An 18,641-nucleotide genomic window follows, 5' to 3' on the forward strand; every position below is an offset into this window, starting at 1 on the left:
GACGGGCGGATCACAAGGTCAGGAGATCGAGACCATCCTGGCGAACCCGGTGAAACCCCGTCTCTACTAAAAAATACAAAAAACTAGCCGGGCGAGGTGGCGGGCGCCTGTAGTCCCAGCTACTCGGGAGGCTGAGGCAGGAGAATGGCGTGAACCCGGGAGGCAGAGCTTGCAGTGAGCTGAGATCCGGCCACTGCACTCCAGCCTGGGTGACAGAGCGAGACTCCGTCTCAAAAAAAAAAAAAGAAATATTGTTTTGATCAAGAAGCTAAAGCTATCTATGACACATGGACATAAGATCTCTCTCTTCTCCACCTTTACATAACTCTTCAAGGCTTTAATAATTTGAATAGCTGTTGGAGAGTCAGAACAGATGTGACGTTTATAGTGATATAGTGGCCTTTACTGTTACAACTGGTAGGAGGATGTGGACTTGCCTAGTATTTCACAGACTGTGAATTGGAGTTCTGCGGAGTGCAAATCAGTCACAAACACTCATAAAGAGTCCCCTGACCAACGAAGACCGCAAAAACGCTAGGTGAAACCCAGTTAAATTGTTTTGTTTGCAGTTTTGTTTTTAATTTTCCAAGTCTTTAAAATGCAAATAATCATTGTGAATTGATTCGTTCGGGACCAGGCACGCAACATTTGCCAAATTTATTGAACCGTAATATTTTCTTTCTTTCAATGTCTTAGAGGACTAGGATTCTCAGGAACATACCTAGGGCAATGCTGATATGATGATTTCAACAGAGCTTCTTAACCCTAGCTGCATCATAAAATCTCTTGTAGGACTTCATTAAAGAAAAAGTTTTCTGGGCCCTACCCCAGAATCTCCAGGAGAAGGGCCATTGCAACTCTAGGTTTTAAAAGGCTCTGCTGAGATTCTGCTGTCCAGCCAGAGGAGATAAACACTGCATGATGAGAATGGCTTTTGGATTAAGGAAGGCCTAGGTTCAAGGCCAACAGCCACTGACAGTCATTATAATGTATTTGGAAAGTTACAATCTGATTGTCTTAGGTGTCTCACCCATAAAACAGGGAATCATATCCACTCAGTAGCATATTTTTAGGTCCAAAAATTTCAACGAAACAATGAAGGAAAACAATTAGCAAATAATAGGTGCTATATCTAATACGTAATCCTCAGTTTCAACAGAAATAGAAAGAGTAGAATTATGTGCCTTCTCAATATGCTGGTTAACTTTTGCTTTTCTTTAAAGAGAATGCAATTAATTGTGGATTCTCATAGCTGTAATACACCTGCAGTACGTTGACCTTTATTGTATTTACAGCAATGCTCAGAAAGATGGTGTCACGTCTTGACCAAAGATGGTTATGTGTTTTTTTGGTAATCACGCGCCACGTCTTCTGGGGAAAAAACTTCCCTATTTTTCAAAGCTGTATATAATCTCCATTTTTCAAGAGATAATTTAAGCCAGCTTAAGACCCTGAAATCTGGTTTTAGAGCATCAGTGCAATGATATCACAGGTTTGCACGATGAGCTGTGCGAAAGTCCAACGCTTCGTCAGCAGCCATTGCCCATGCTGTGCTGTTGAGGCGGAGTCTTCCAAAATATGAACTTCAAAGGTATTTCTATTTCTATAAGGACAGATGTAGTGGGATTTTTATAGGCATTCTAACATTTGGTGTCTTCACACTCCCTTTCCTTTTTAATAATCCCTTCAGTGTCTTGTTCCATTTAATAGATTTTAAAAATTTAGCTCTCTGTGTGTGTGTGTGTGTGTGTGTGTGTTTGTGTGATCACTGCTGCCCTCAATACAGCAATGCATGTGTGAATGTGACTGTGGCCTAGAGAGGTTCCTTTTTGTATGAATGAAATGGAATAGATAATTCAGTCTTAGAAATGGATACTATTCCAAAGTTCATTTGTAAGTCAGTAGTTTGGAACTTGGAGCACATTTTCTCCCATAAAAGAAACTCTCTGCATGGTGGATAAAGTCCCAGGCCAGCCCACAAGAGCCTGTTTAAGTCATACTGCACCTGAAGCGGAATTATTATTAACTCTAGAGGATGATGATTCTATGGGAACAAATTTTCAGAATTCTACTGTTTATAGGTGAGAACAACTGACTAAAATTTCCACTAGTCTTCTAAACCATTTCCCCTTGCGTTCCTCTAATAAATTAGCAAAAAAGGAGCTATTCATACCACAAATTATTTCTTGAATATATATTAAAATAATATTTTTTCTGTTTTATGCACATTGAAACTTTAATAAAAACAATACATGGACAAAAAAAGTGTTTCTCTAAATGTTGTTGAACTTCAAACTGGGTTTCTTGTCCTTTTATTTCCTGGCTTCTCTCTCTGCATGCCAGAGCCAGACAAACCGGCTGCAGAGAGGTAATGGTCACTGTGATTATGTTTGTTTTCACATTAAAATTATATATTTGTTTTTTCTACCTTATCTTTACCTTTGCCATGTGTTTTTAAAACTGCCTTACAATTTAATAGAAATCTGGAATAACGAAGTAATGAAATATATTCTAGGTCACTTTGACCACAGGAATCAGAAATGTTTCAACTACACAATACACAGATTATGCTAGAAGCTGTACAAATATATCACAGAATCACAGGGCTGGAAAGAATCTTAAAAGACTGTCTAGTCTCTTCTCTGGCTTCCAGACAAGCCAACCATTCCAAACAGATGAGAGCTAGCCTATATTTTAGAAGAGAAGGATGACTTTGTCTTTAACCCTTTCTGGATCTAACAATCTACACATGGTTAGTAAATTGCTGTTAATTTTTGATCTAAATTATTCCATTCATAGTTACAAGTGTATTTTACTTTTTCATGTTTGCTCCTCATAGGAAACAAAGTAGGTTGATCTCTATAAAATCCCATGGCACATTTAAATACTGTACTTTGTGCTCTTTCTTCTAAGCATTCCTGAACCTCCCAATGTCTAATCCTTAAGTTACTTTTGTCCTACTCTCTGTGGGTAGTCTGTTCTCTATCCTGAAGTGGGAACTAAAATCCAGCAACTGTGTTTTGTGAGGCATCTGGGAACTGAGTATCATTATATTATATTTACGTGTAATCCGATAGATATGCAAGCCATAAGAGTTAGATTCAAAAGAAAACCAAATTTAACAATTATAATAAAATCACAATAATGTATTTATTTATAATTCCTTTCTTTCAGGCAGTTAAAAGGCATCACCAGCCTAATCACATTAGCTCTTCAATCAAGTAAGATAATCAAAGAGAACCTGCCCCTACTAAACAATGTTATACATAAAATGCAATATCCTTAAATGCCACCAAAGATCATTCTTTTCTACGGAGACCCTACTGTGGAACCTACAAGGTATAACCTTAAAATATTTTTTGCTGATTGGTAATGACTCTAACTATTGGTGCCGATAATGGCTATTTAAACTTGATACTGAGTGATTCTTTAATGGAAGTTTGCAAAGTAGTAGGCAATTTGATCTCTGTCTTATAAAAGACACAAAACATAGTGGCTTCAGAACAAGTGTGGTTGGCTATGTTACTGTCTTAAAACAGTTCTACTTTTCCCCAAGATAAAATGGAAATACACAATTGGTAAATTAAGAATGAGATTCTCTCCATTTGTGAGGTTCTGAATGTCTCAAAGCTGGAGATTATGTCCAAAGAAAATGGACATGGGTGGAAATTTTTTATTTATTTATTATTTTATTTACTTATTTATTATTTATTTATTGAGACAGAGTCTCACTCTGTTGTCAGGCTAGAGTGCAGTGGTGCAATCTTGGCTCACTGCAACCTCTGCCTCCCGGATTCCAGTGATTCTCCTACCTCAGCCTCCCGAGTAACTGGGATTACAGGCAGGTGCCACCATGCCCAGCTAATTTTTTCGTATTTTTAGTAGAGATGCGGTTTCACCATGTTGGCCAGGATGGTCTCGATCCTGGCCTCGATCTCGATCCTTGGCCTCTCACAGTGCTGGGATTACAGGTGTGAGGAAATTTTCATAATGATGATCTCAACTAGATCGTTAGACATGTTCCTTGTTTCTTCCCAACATACAAGTACCACTCATTGGGTGGCCGCTCGTCCTATGTAGGTAAGGAGACAGAAGCCAGTTGCTGAGACCAGGATGACAAACCTAACTCTGTAAAATGACCATGAGAACACTCTATCTGACTTTTCCACATTAGCAGAGCAGCCCCACAGAGACTGTTGCCCCTACCTCTGTACAGGTTTGCAAAGTAAACCTTCACAGCTTCTTGGTAGAGGATAGCACTCCCATCCTACCATTAGCACGTCCACTTGTACAACTCAGCTACATTAGGGCAGAACTGTTCCTGTGATGTGGGGTAATTCTTTTCCTACCACTGAATATTCCAAGTGCTGCTCTCAAAGCCTAAGATCCTCATAGCAGGAAGCTCATGTCCCCCATCAACTAATTTAACCATAAAGATTCTGGACACTGGTGAGAAAATGCAGAAGGAAGAATATTAAAATAAAATCTTCTCGTTTTGACGGTGAAGATGTCAGCATTATTTATAGCTTGGTGGTGTGACTCTTTGAGATGTATATATTGCTAATTTTAGCTAACTAGACAAAGGCAAGTACACACAGTCCTTCATCAGTCCTAATGGAAGTATCCCTTCACGGAAATTCCCTGGTTTATAGAGTTCTTGTGGAAGCCTTAACTTAAATTTCCTTCCACACTCTGGCCAAAATACAGCATGAAATCAAAACTCTGGTATTCATTCATCAGGAGTCTGAAGAATGACCTGCAAGGCACCCATTAGTTACACAAATGAGCTGAAGCAAAATACAGTTCAACAATGGGCAAAGTCAACTTACTTGTTCATTTTTAGTAAGCCTGGTTTTGTTGTGAATGTCTGATGTGACCAAATTAAATCCGTGCTTCTCCGACAGGATTCTCAGAAGCAAGACCACAGTACGGCTCCCACACTTGCCTACTCTGTTGTACACCACCTGGCTTGGGAAAGGCAGTACCTGGAAAAAACAACAAGAGAAGAAACATGAAACGTCTGTATGGAAATACTTATGATTCTTCCCTCAATTTCAGAACAATCACTGTTTGATATAATAAATCTGAGTGAAAAAGGCCTATAATCAGGTTAATAAAAAGGATGTACATCAGTTCACCAGAAGTGATAAACTATATTTATCTTCATGACATAATGAGAGAAATGTTGGTCTTGTTATCTCTCTGCACTGGTGAAATTTCATGCAGTCTCTAAGATTGATTATCAAACTTGTTTTGTTTCTTTTTAAAAACAAAATACATAAATATGCCCCTTAATGACAATATTTTTTGCAAGCTTATGCTTTATGAGAACACCTTAATTTATAGCGTGATCAAGAACAAATAAGGTAATTTTCAAAACTGAGATGTAATTCACTATAAAATTTACTCTTTACAAATGCACACTTTGATAGCATTTAGTATATTCACAAAGTTTGCAATCGTCACAGCTATCTAATTCCAGAACGTGATTTCATCAGCCCCAAAAGAAACCCTGCACCCATTTGCAGTCACTTTCCATTTTCACCATTGCCCCTGGACCCTGGAAACCACTGATATACTTTCTGTCTCTATGGTTTTGCCTATAGGAGTCTGGACATTTCCTATAAATGGAATCACACAGTATGTAGCCTTTTGTATCTGGCTTCTTTTACTCAGAATAATGTCTTTCCAGGCTCCTCCATTGTTGTAGTATGAGACAATACTTCATTCCTTTCTATGGATATAATAATATTAATATCACATTGTATCGATATACCATATTTTGTTTATACACTTGTCAGGTGATGGACAAGTGGATTGTTTCCACTTTTTGGCCACTATAAATAATGCTGCTATGCATATTTATGTATGAATTTTTGTGTGGACATGTTTCTGATTCTCTTGGGTATATACCTAGGAGTGGAATTGCTGGATCATATGGTAACCCTATGTTTAATTTTTTTGAAGGACTGCTAAACCATTTTCAATACAGCTGTACTATTTTATATTCCTACCAACAACATATGAGGGTTCTAATTTCTGCACATCCTTGCCAACACTTGTTATTGATATATATATATATATATATATATATATTTTTTAAGACAGGCTCTTGCGCTTTTGCCCAGGCTAGAGTGCACTGGCATGATCCTGGGCTCACTGCAACGTCTGTCTCCTGGGCTCATGTGATCCTCCCACCTTAGCTTCCCAAGTAGCTGGGACTCAAGGCACACACCACCATGATTGGCTAATTTTGCAAATTTTTTTTGGTAGAGATAGGGTTTCATCATGTTGCCCAAGCTGGTCTCAAATTCCTGAGCTCAAGCAATCTGCTGGCCTCGGCCTCGCAAAGTGCTGGGATTACAGGCATGAGTCACCACACCTGACCTGTTACTGTCTTTTGGTTGTTTATTATACCCATCCTCCTGACTGTGAAGTGGTATCTCATTGTGATTTTGATTTGCATTTCCCTACGACTAATGATGTTGAGAATTTTTTCATGTGCTTATTGGCCATTTGTATATTTTCTTTGGAGAAATGTCTATTCAAACCCATCATCCATTTACAAATTGTCCTTTTATTATTTCATTTTAAGAGTTCTGTATATACATTCTGGATTCGCAAACACATAATCTGCAAATATTTTCTCCCATCCTGTGAATTGTCTTTTCATTTTCTTTATGGTGTCCTTTGAAGCACAGAAGTTTTTCATTTTGACTGAGTCCAATTTATCTAAATTTTCTTTGGTTGTTGTCATATCTAAGAAACTATTGCCTAATCTAAGATCGTAAAGATATACATTTATATTTCCTCCTAAGGGTTTTATAGTTTTATTTCTAACATTTAGGTCTTTGATCTATTTTAAGTTACTTTTGTGTGTGGTGTGAGTTAGTTGTCTAACTTCATTCTTTTGCATGCAAATATCCAATTGTCACAGCACCATTTGTTGAAAAGACTACTCTTCCTATGCTTTCCCCACTTGGCCGTTTAGTACCCTTGTCAAAAATTCATAAGTGTATTTGAGGTCATTATTATTTCTGGATTCTCAATTCTATGCTCTTAATCTATATGTTTATCCTCAGGTCAGTACCACACAGTGTTATAGCTTTGTTATAAGTTTTGAAACTGGGAAGGGAAGGGTAAGTCCCTCCAGTTTTGTTCTTTTTCAAGATTGTTTTTGGCTACTCTGTGTCCTTTGCATTTCCTTGTTTTTGGCTACTCTGTGTCCTTTGCATTTCCATGTGAACTTTAGGGTCAGCTTGCTAATATCCGCCCAAAAAAGTAGTTGAGATTATGATAAGGACTGCATTGAATCTGTAGATAAATTTGATTACGACAGCCACCTTAACAACATTGGCTTCCCATCCATGAACATGGATGTCTTCTTTAGTTCTCCTTTAATTCATTTCTTTGATGTTTTATTTTCATTGTTCATGCCTTATACTGCTTTGCTGAATTTGTTCTTTTTGATATCGTTACAAATAGAATTCTTCTCTTAGTTTCATTTTGGACTGATTATTGACAATTGATTTTTCTACATTGATCTTATATTCCACAATCTTGCTGAACTCATTTATTAATTCCAATAGTTTTTTTGTGTGTGGATTCTTTAGGATTTTCTACAATAAGATCATGCTATGTTCTAATAGAGAAGTTTTACTTCTTCCTTTCCAATATGAATGCCTTTCCTTTATTTTTCCTTTCTAATTGCCTAGTGGATAGTGATTTTTATATACTATTATCTACTTCTTATATCTTGATATACTACTTTTTATCTATTTTGATATACTGTTATCTACTATTTATACTATTATCTACTTTATTATACATTTTCATAGCTATTATGAAAAGCATCTATAATTATTTGTATCTGCAATAAAGATATTTCTCCATTTTGAATGCTCAGCATTGATCAACAACTGATAATAATCAAAGGATTCCTTCATTTAGCACATACTCATAACAGAAGGTTATTTTAAAAAGCTTAAAACTAAATAATGAAGCACAGTATAAAATCACAAATATAATGCAAATGTAAATATACTATGGTAGGCCATTTGAATTTTTGCCTTTGCAATTATAGGTTAATTTAATTTTCCTGAAATATTTTTATGCAGAGTTAGCATTTAATAAATTTGAAGCTTAAAGGCTAGTTGTCACTGGAATAAAATAATATCTGTATCATTCACTTAACAACCAGTCACATGCCATTTTGGTGCAGTTTTTCCATTATGTATTTTTTTTCTTATGAGTAATACCTTGTTTCTTGAGGGCCAGTCTACTACGTGTCCTCACAGTGCCTAGAACATGCTTTGTACATAAAGAGCCTAAACAGACACTGAATTAGTCCTGACCGCTCTGAGAAATTTAATGTGCTGCTTAACACTAATTAACACAATGATTCCACTAAAACGTGAAACCAAGAGAATCTTCAAATACAGCTGCTTTATCGGACCAAATGCTTTTCAAAGTCATCAGAGAAAATAAAAAGACGGTCATTTTAATAGGTCATTGTTACTTATGGTTTAATCAGTGAGTACTTCAAAAGTCTGTTCATTGGCAACTATTACAGAAGTCCAGATATTCAGAGAAATAAATTACATTCTTGGCTACAAGGTTATGATCAGGAAGGCTGAATTAGGTTTCATGTTTAGTTTAATGATACAAATAGCATTTATAAGTGGAACTTTCCATTACAACCAGGTGGGGTATGAAATTATGGCTACGACAGAGCTGCCAACATAAACTCAGAGTTTAATTCCTCCATAGAAACAAACTGTCCAACAATTGGGATAGGTGCATTTTTTTTCTGCCTCATAGCACATTACTGAACAGCCAGGAAGAATTTGTTACATCTGAATTAATGACCTAGAAGATGTGAGTTACCACATAGGTAAGTACTTTATTACAAGAGTACAGGTGCCTCTTGGACAATTTAAGTGAATAACTGAGGCACTTACCTAGAAAACTTGAGTGAAATCACTTAATCTCTCCTGAATTGTTTGGTAATGAGCACAGTAGCAGGGTTAGTATCTATCTTATTCTTTTTACTAATAACCAAAGATGTTATTTACCTTTAGGCTATTGGGTAATTCATTTTTTAAAAGATGTTAATTCTAATTGTTTTATTAGTTTGTGGCAAGCTTCCAACTAATAGTTTAAAATTTTGTTTTATTTAAAAACAACACTTACATAAGAACAAAAAATCCTGTATCATCTCTGCAGCTGGGTCTATGATAACAACTTAAGATAAAGGAGGACTTAACATCCTCACTGTGACTGTACTTCTATCATTTCTCTAAATACCAATACACACCTACATGATATGAACATAAAAGCAGGAAATGTGTTTTCACTAAAATTTCTGGAATCAGCCTTGTGAGTTTCATGCACTACCACAAACCTAAGTAAACCTGTCTGAAATTTAGGGGGGTTTTTAATCGTTTTCTAAAAGAACCTATGTAATGCATTGAAACTTGCTGAATTAAGCAGCTAAATCAATGTGTTGATATCGGATATAGTCCCCATAGATCACAGATTCCTAGCATAATGGAGTTTGAGGTCCAGAAGCAATTTAGAGTAATCCATTCATTCAACACCACCCCCCACCCCCGCCACAACTATCACCCTCTATCACCACCATCTCCAGCCCAATCTGTGTTTAATTTGGATAAAATTTTCCTTTACACTATGTAGATATTATAATTAGTTTTACATGAGTAAACTGAAGCCCAGAAATATCATTTGGCATCTTCAAGGTCACAAAGCTAGAGTGACACATAACCACGAAAATCCAGCTCTTGGCTCTCCTGACTCCTAAGATGACACTTCTTTAATATACAAATCAAATAGTGAAGAGAATTTTTAGTTTGACTTCTGTGACAGAGATATTCTTTCCTTTTTTATGTCTTGCATATATCTAACCTCATTAAATACACTATTTTTCAACAGTCAGCGATCACAACCAGTATTATCAGCCATCACTCAGCTGTGACTCAAGTCCCCAGAAAGCTTAAGTGGAACTGACAGGGACAGATTAGCCTCTCTCTCCTTCCTAAGGACTTTTTCTAGAAAGCTAATGGAAGCCCAGAGTGTCAACGCAGCTAATGAGAGAAGAAAGTGGCAGGATGTATACTTTTCCCTTCCTTCCTTCCCCTGATATATCACAGGCAGTCAAAGTGGACAGCTGCCTCAAATATTGTCAACTGCTTCCACTGGGAAAGGAAAAAACCAGGAAGCAGTAAGTTACAGTAAAATGTATACAAAATCCTAAATATATTTGGAATGGCTATCAGGACAAGCAAATGTCTTCAAACGATAAACTCAATCACTGTGAAAAGACTTTTAAAGACGTCTTAGGATCAATCTCGAAATCTTCGTTATCCTTAAGAGATATTTGCAATTGTCAGGCAGAGAACTCTATCCTCTACTTTAATGTTCCTACCATCATTTGCACACAGAGGTTGAACACTCACTCTTTTTTTAGGTGCCCTATAGAGAAGCATACGTGAAACTCCTCAAGCACCCTCTCCCTCCCCCAAGTGATTCTTCATTCTTGGCAACTGCGGTTATGTGAATGTTATGTCTGTGATTTCTATTTTATGGCCAATTTGTAAAAGTGAAGGGGCCTCCAAAATCTTTCATTCTATGAATTATATATTTTTATGCTGCCTGCCTTGTAAGTTCAGCAAATGCCACAAATCCCCAGAGCCTGACAGGCCTGTGTGGAGCATGCCAAATAAACAGAAGTCTTTCCAAGATCCTGAGCACGACAGTAACCACCACCAGATGACATGCACAAGTTCAATAGCTTAGCCCTGGTTTGAACTGGGGAGAAGAGAAGGAAGGCTTTCTAGGTAAAAAGTAAAGGCGGTCTGGACCAAGACTTTCATAGTCTGAGACCCAGAGTCTATAGGGCCCTTCTGGGGATCGGTAACGTTGGAAGAATTAACATCGGCGCTGCTTTTAAATCTCTGCAAAATGATACTTAATATAGTACAAGCTGTGGTTCCCAAATAACTGTATATGCAAATTCCTCATAGAACCTTTAAAAATGTAGATTTCTGGGCCCCACTCTAAGATGAACTGAATCACAAAGGCTAGGATGACAGTCAGGAGTCTCTCTCTAAAAAGCTCACCAGGGCCCTCTGCCACCTCCATCAGCTTTGAGGAAGTGCTGTCATAGAGGACTCCCAGCTTTCTGTATTCAGTGGCTGAGTGGGTCCTTGCAGCCTTCTGAGGGATTAAGGCTGGGGAGAAGGTTGCCTGCGTGATCCTGGAGGGGAGCTGGGGCAAAGGGCACTGTTGTGTCTTCCTGGGGTCTCACTGTATTGATGAGCTCCACTCACATTTACCAGTCATAATTCACCTCATAAGTATGCTCACACTCTCCCAGGCTGGTTAGAGAACAGGTAGGCTGGTTAACTGAATGTGGAGGTTAACTGAAATTTATACTAAATGCTTTCAAAGCATTAGACTCTTAGCACGAATATTACACAGACTGTGAACTGACTTTGCTTGATGAATAAAACTGCACTTCATGATTTTTCAGCAACTTCATTTCATGGTTAATCAAACTAACGCTCAAAAGAGTCACAGCCAGGGCTGTGCAAGGCCTGAATTCAGGCACAGTTCTGTTCCTCCCTGCCCATATGACTGTGAGCAGTTTCAATCCACTCAGGGAATCCTCATGTTACAGAGTTCCTAGGACGCTGTGGTGCTAGGAGCCAGTGACTTCACATCCTTGAGCCCCAGTTTCCTCACCTATAAAAAGGGGAAAGTTAGGTTATAACCTAATTAATGATATTTTCTTCTGAAGCTATTAAATTATTAATTTTCAATCTATATCGCTACCAAGATATAATCTGGAAAATGCCTTAAAGTTAAAACTAGATTTCACTGTGTTTCCTTGTGGAATATATTCATTAAAGAAAGAGAAAAAACAAAGTTCCAGTAATTTGTGCTTATGACATGGGTTCCAGCTCCACGGGCGTTCCCAGTTTTATTTTGGAAACCTTGGCTGTCCTATTCTTGTTTGGGCTTGTCGCATAATAAATCTACCTTTATCTTCCTCTTCCTTTCCACAGTTTTAATCATTTCAAGCTTCCCATTTTGAGATCATCACCGGAGCCTCCCAGAACTCGGCAGTGATTCTCACTGGCCTTTGCCCATCAAACCATCTGAGCTGTTCTGCCACACGCATCTGTTTTCTAATTACTATCATCTCTCCTGCTCCCAGTCTCCTTTCCTCCATTCTAGGGGAGGAAATACACAGAACCCATCTCAGAATTCTATTTCCCCTCATTGTAATCCTCCTGAACAGAAGGCTCTTTCCATCCACAACTCTCAAATGACATCCTGCGTGCTTCTCATTGTACAGGCCCATCTTCTCCAAGAGCCATGCCAAATCTGAACCTTTGGCTTTCTTCTCTTGCCCTGCTCCCACTTGAAACAACTCCATGTGTGATGCTACCTACAGAAAAATAAATATAGCCATACATCATTTACAAGTCCATCTGAGTCTGTTATGTGCATAGTGGATAATTAATAAAAAGAATCTATCTGTTGCATACATAGTGGATAATTAATAAAGAGTATAGACTAGACTACTGGGATGAAAATACTATTACAGTAAGTGTTGTAGAACCAATGCTGTCATATTTATTATTATAAAGGATGCTCTTTCGGTTATCTCTTAAAACTATAAGAAAATCTACCAATTTTTTCTTAACATTCATAATATTTGGAACTCCTGATTTGCTACGCTACAGAAGAAAATATTTGTTGAAGTCAAAGGTTCCCTGGACTGAAAGTCATGAAACTCTGGCATTCCCCTTGGCTTTATCACTCTAAGCAGTTGAGTGACTTGAGCAAATGATCCTGAACAACTTCTCTAAGTCAAAGTTTCCTCAAGTATAGATTGAGGGTACTGAACCTAATGATTCCCAAGGCTCCTCCCTGTCTGCGTGCCATATGTTAACTGAGGGCTACGCAACGTTTACGGAAGACCACAGGGTTATCTGAGTGGCATCCTGCACTTCTAAATATTCATCCCATTCTGTATACCTAATGTCCTGTTATCTCCATAACGCATATCATCGCTATGCTATTCCCAGAACACAGTACCCTGCATACTGTACCAGAATTTTCATATGAAGAAGCAATTTTCACAAGGAGCTACAAGTCATTTTTTGGATGTGATGATTAAGCTGCCATAGTTGGATCCTTGAAGAGTGCTTCAGGAAAAAAATACAAGACTTCCAGTTTGAGTAGGAACTCCAATTTCAGGTGACACTGGTGAATGCTATCAATGCCATAGACCAAAAGATGAATATTTTCAAATTTCAAATTAACAAATGTGAAGAAAATATACATAGGAGGAAAAAAGAGATTCACTTTTAATGCCGCAGTACCCTTTAAGCTTCTTTGGTCAGTGCACAAATAATGGGCAAAAAGAAGTCCATAAACTGGGCATCTCATTACCACAGAACGTTACAGTTTCCTTTTTTTTTTTTTGAGACAAGGTCTTGCTCTGCTGCCCAGGCTGGAGTGCAGTGGCACAATCTCGGCTCATTGCTACCTCTGTCTCCCGGCCTCCAGTGATTCTCATTCCTCAGCCTCCAGAACAGCTGGGATTACAGGCGCACAGCATCATATCCAGCTAATTTTTATATTTTTATTACAGACAGGATTTCACCCTGTTGGCCAGGCTGGTCTCGAACTCCTGGCCTCAAGTGATTCACCTGCCTCGGCTTCCAAAGTGCTGGGATTATAGGCGTGAGCCACCACGCTCAGCCAAGAATGTTACAGTTTCTAAAATTCAAACTTCAGTTTGGTCCATAGGAATCCACGGAATACTTGTATGTCTGAGGGAAAGAGAAATGAAATCCACATGCCACACACATGACATGTAAGCACAACGGGAAAGTGCGAGTCTGCAAGGCTAAACTTTCCTGAAGGCATATTTCCAAGTGGGACTTGTCTTGCTTTTGCATACACATGGTAGCCCTACTTCACTAGTGTTTGGCGGCTTCTGTCCACTCTTCTAAGAGCCTTTCAACTTCTCCATGGCTTTTATGATAAAAATTAAATGGAGAAACCCATGTGGATGTGGAAGTTCTATTTAACCTCATCTTCCTGTGAACATCTGTTATGCATGTGGATGTGCCCTGTATGTTTTTGTTGTGATCAAAGACATTATGAGTAATATTGTTGTGGTCACATCAGACTTCCAGCCATTTCTAACACTTTCTTACATGCTATGTATTCAGTCGTCCAAAAGTCCTTATTAGACAAACTCTGAGGATGAAAGTAGCAGGGTCCTCAAATTAGTTCTAGAACTGCAGTTGTTCCATTTTTAGTATTAATCAATTTGACTGGCTTTTTACATTAACTTTTGGACCAGAGTACGGAATTACAAAAATGCATTTGAATAGATAATCTCTCCACCAGACCCACACACTTAGTTTGACTCTCCATTCAGATCTGTAACAGATATTTGTTTAATCACACAAATCTCCAAGTAAAACATGCACAGACACTTTTGTTTATACAGACTTCTAAGGTTTAAGGGTCTGCTCTAAAGTTGTTTCATTTCTCTATGTTTATCCTATTTTGTTTTAGTTAATAATTTATACCCTGAGCCCAATCTCAACTCAAAACTCATTTGTTATTATACAAATAGGGGAGAAGTATTGACTATTGATTGGAGGATTCATAATTTAGAGCAGATACTGTTGGCATGGGCCAACCACTCGATTTAGAATGGTCTTCTCTGGATGTTAGGGGGGAAACAGTCCGTTATTCTCATTACAACCCTCAGAAGAAAAGACTGCCCTCATTGTAAACAGTAAATGCTGGGGAAACAGCCACACGTGGCTGCCAATACTCCTCTCTCATCAAAGCACTGTGCAAAGATTTTAAGACCAAAAGCTTGAATATACTGCTCACTGTGAATCACATCATTACTTTCCATTTGAAATGTCTGAATCAAATGTTAGTTTCTTGAGTGTGAATTGTACTGAGAAACGTATTCTTAGACTCAAATGATCATTGTTTAAATCTCTTAGCTGAGTTTTAGGTTTATATAACATAACCCACAATTTAAAATAGTGTGGCAGATTAGTACAATAATGGCCCCCGACCTGTCACACCTCTTCCTATCCCTGCACCATGTAACTTCCTTCCACATGGCCCTCTAGACTGGCCACATGACTTGTTTTGGCCATTAGACATTAGTAAGTGCAACACAAACAGACGCTTGAAAATAGCCTGCATGTGGGGGCTTCACCTGTCTTTCCCCTAGGAGGCTTTCCACTGTCATATGAACTTAGGCTAGCTTCCAGGAAGATAAAAGGCTGCATGGAATAGTGAAAATTCTGTAACTAAATTCAGCAAGTAATTATTGAGCACTTACTGTGTGCTAGTCACTTGGTTAGGCATAAGAAATTGGTTGACAATTGTAATTATTTGATTGTCTGTCTCACTAGACTTTAAACTCCATGACTGCAGAGGCCACATCTGCTTTTCCCGACTATTGTATCTTCAGTGTTCAGCTCAATGCCTGGCACATAGTAGGCACTCAATAAATAATTGTTGAATAAGTGAATACAACAAAGGTTATAACAAGTCTCTTGCCCTGTAAGAACTCACAATCTAACAAGGGAATCGAACACTGACACTGACACTGACACTGCTTGCACCAGTACCATGCGGTACGCGTCCCACTAGAGATATGCACACAGTGTCAAGAGAACAGAAGGGGTGATCAGCTTGGCCTTGAGAACTCAGGGAAAGGGTCACAGAGAACACAGCATTTGAACGGAGTCTTGGTATCTCTAGAAATTGTATGGCTTCAAAGGGATAGCCATTTTTCCTTTGCAAAGTACACCTACCCAATTCTTACTGATTTGCATTAATACGAAACTTTCTAGACCCCCTCCCATGTTTGATTTGGCTATGTGGAATTGGCTTCCTGGCATTTTTCACGTTGTGTGTGTGTCTGTGTGTTGCACGTATGATATGCAAGGAAAACACACCATAAAAAAATTCATCAACTCTCTGGCCTAGTGTTGCCCCTCATACGTACTGAGCATAGCAACACAGCAGGACAACTGAGTTGCAGCTCAAGAACAACTGGGTTAAACATGGCTAAAGAACTTCTCTGCTTTATGTTACATCTGCATGTATCAACACGAGGATGCTTGTATCTGTAGGTAACGAAAAATCCAATGCAACTCAACCAGTAAAGAGAATTCATTCTCTCATAAATAAATAAATGGGAAAATATATTCTCTTACAAAACGAAAGTCCTTAGGTATGGAGGTTTTAGGCATCACTCCATGTTTTTGTTCCATCTCGCTCTTCCATCCTGGAAATGTCAGCATTTTCCTCAGACTAGTTTTTCTCATGCTTCATGACGGCTGCTGCAGTTCCGGCCATCCCATGCAGAATTACAAAGTCTGGGACAAGAAGAGACTACCTTTCCTGGGTGCTTCCTTTAAGATCTGAAAATCCTACCTAGAAGGCCCTGAGAAAATTTCTCACGTTCTGTTGACTTGGTCTAAGCTACCAGTGTACATCTTAACTAGCCAGGAGCAAAGGAAATAAGACAACCATGCTAGGCTTAGATTAATCAGAACTCACTTGTGAGCTGGGGATGGAACTGCCTTCCTCTTAGGGTAAAATTGAACAAGTCAGATTTCTGCTAAAGATGGGGAGGCTGTGGGAGAATGGATATGGGGTAAGTAACCAGTAGGGTCTGCTGTGCCCCACCACTCAAAGGCCCTGTTGTACTTGATTCTTCAAACACCTGTTCATGAAAATCTCCATTCCTCATCTACAGAAAAGGGAGTAAGAGCGGCAAACACCAAGGACATTCTCAACATGCACGAAGGATCCATGGCTGTGTCCTATCCATATCCCCACAGCTGCTCGCTGCCCTAGGCATAGATTTGCTGATAGCTGGAGAAGAGGAGAGATAGAATACATTCCTTTCTACATAAAATGACATTGCTTCCCACACACTGAAATGAGATGGAGAATTAGCAACAAGGTGAACCTGAGCTGGGAGATTAACTCCACACAAGAATCCAGAAAGCATAAGGCATTTTTAGCTCGAGATGGCAATAAGACATTTAAATTGCTCTCAGATGGAATTATGTCTTAACTGCCTACATACTGGGGGCTTTTCACAAGTATACCTTTTTCATAAATGAATTAATTTTGAACAAATGTGGCATGGAATCTAGACGCAAGCCACCAGCATAGATCTGATCATGGAATGTTCTTTTCCACAGTATCTATCGGCTGGTTTTTGCTTTCATTTGTCACCTGATCCCAGGTAAACAGATTTTTCAGAAATCTCCACCAGGATGGCTGAGGGAACCCCATTTCCTATAAGAAACTGTTATTACATTCAGGCTATCAAACAGTGCTAAATAAAATATATCATTCTTCAAAAAATATTTTTATAAAATGGATACAGATATTTTCTATCTCTTGGGATTTTGCAATCTGATAGAAAGAGGAAAAGAGAAAGACAGTTTGTAGAGCCACAATTGTCTCTACAGCTAGACTCACTGGATGGATATAACATTTCTGACTTCCCCTATAATGGTTGAGAAGTTGGGCCTGACTAAGCAATAAGAAAATCCTCACCAGGAGAGTTTAGTTAAAGAAACAAATGAAGGAAACAGAAGTTTCAAATGAGGGCAAGAGCCCCAGGTTTTAAGAGTCTATTGCTGATCTCAGACTGTAGTTGCCCTGGGGCAATAGAGTAAAAGAAAAATTCCTAGTGATGGGTTGAGCACTCACTTGGGTCAGAGTCTGGGTAAGGCCACTGTCCAACCTATGTCATTGTAGTGCAGGAGCTCATCCTCCACCAGTGACACAAATACCTCCCCTCCAGGCCTTCACCAGGGACTGCACCCTTGGCTGGAGAGCTGCTCATGCCTATCAAAGGGCTGGCTGAAAGACGTCATAAGTAAGGAAGATTGTTTGAGGACACAGACTCCATCCATTTCTCTGTATATTTTGAATTTTTAGTCTTGGTCCAAGTTGAACCATCAAAAAGCTGTCTATTGAAGCATAACTTCTTGGCCCCATCTAGAGCTGCTTTACTGAGTGACATTTTGGCATCATATCCTTGGCGGCTGTCAAGGGACACCATACGATAGGGCATCTCACAATCCAGTTCTGTTTTGGAATGGGGATGTCATTGAGCATATTGTCTTCTATCTTTCTCATTTTTTTTTTTCCTCATCCCAGGGCTCTTAATTTGGTGGTGCCTTTCATGCAATATCTCACTTAATCTGTAAAATGACCTCTCAACCACGAGTACTAGTGTTCCCATATTAAAGAAGGCTGGGAATTAGGGGGATTAAATAACTTGTTCAAGGTCTATTCCAGAGCTGGTACTCAAGCCAAAACTCATGCTCTGTAATCCACTACACTGTATGACAAATGACTGTATTATTTCTTCTTCTCATGGAAAATGAGAACAACATAACCATTTATGGCCCCATTTTTCCTTGGCTACCAGAAAATCCAAAGAAAGTTTGTTCAACTATAGAAATTAGTGGTATGATGGTTTATATCACTGTTTTTTCACCAGTTATGCTAACCTGATGAACTCATTAGCC

The 18,641-nt window shown here is 38.7% G+C and overlaps 1 protein-coding gene across 1 annotated transcript in view; it reads right to left on the minus strand.

The window, feature by feature from the left end:
• The window catches only part of UST (uronyl 2-sulfotransferase), a 322,585-nt gene that overhangs the window by 135,647 nt on the left and 168,297 nt on the right, over nt 1-18,641 (minus strand). The window contains exon 3 of the mRNA XM_021937743.2: nt 4,830-4,985. Within this exon, the coding sequence (XP_021793435.2) occupies nt 4,830-4,985 (156 nt within the window). The remainder of the gene's footprint in view (nt 1-4,829; nt 4,986-18,641) is intronic.

Source organism: Papio anubis, chromosome 6 (genome assembly GCF_008728515.1).
Source record: "Papio anubis isolate 15944 chromosome 6, Panubis1.0, whole genome shotgun sequence".
NCBI classification, from domain to species: Eukaryota; Metazoa; Chordata; class Mammalia; order Primates; family Cercopithecidae; genus Papio; species Papio anubis.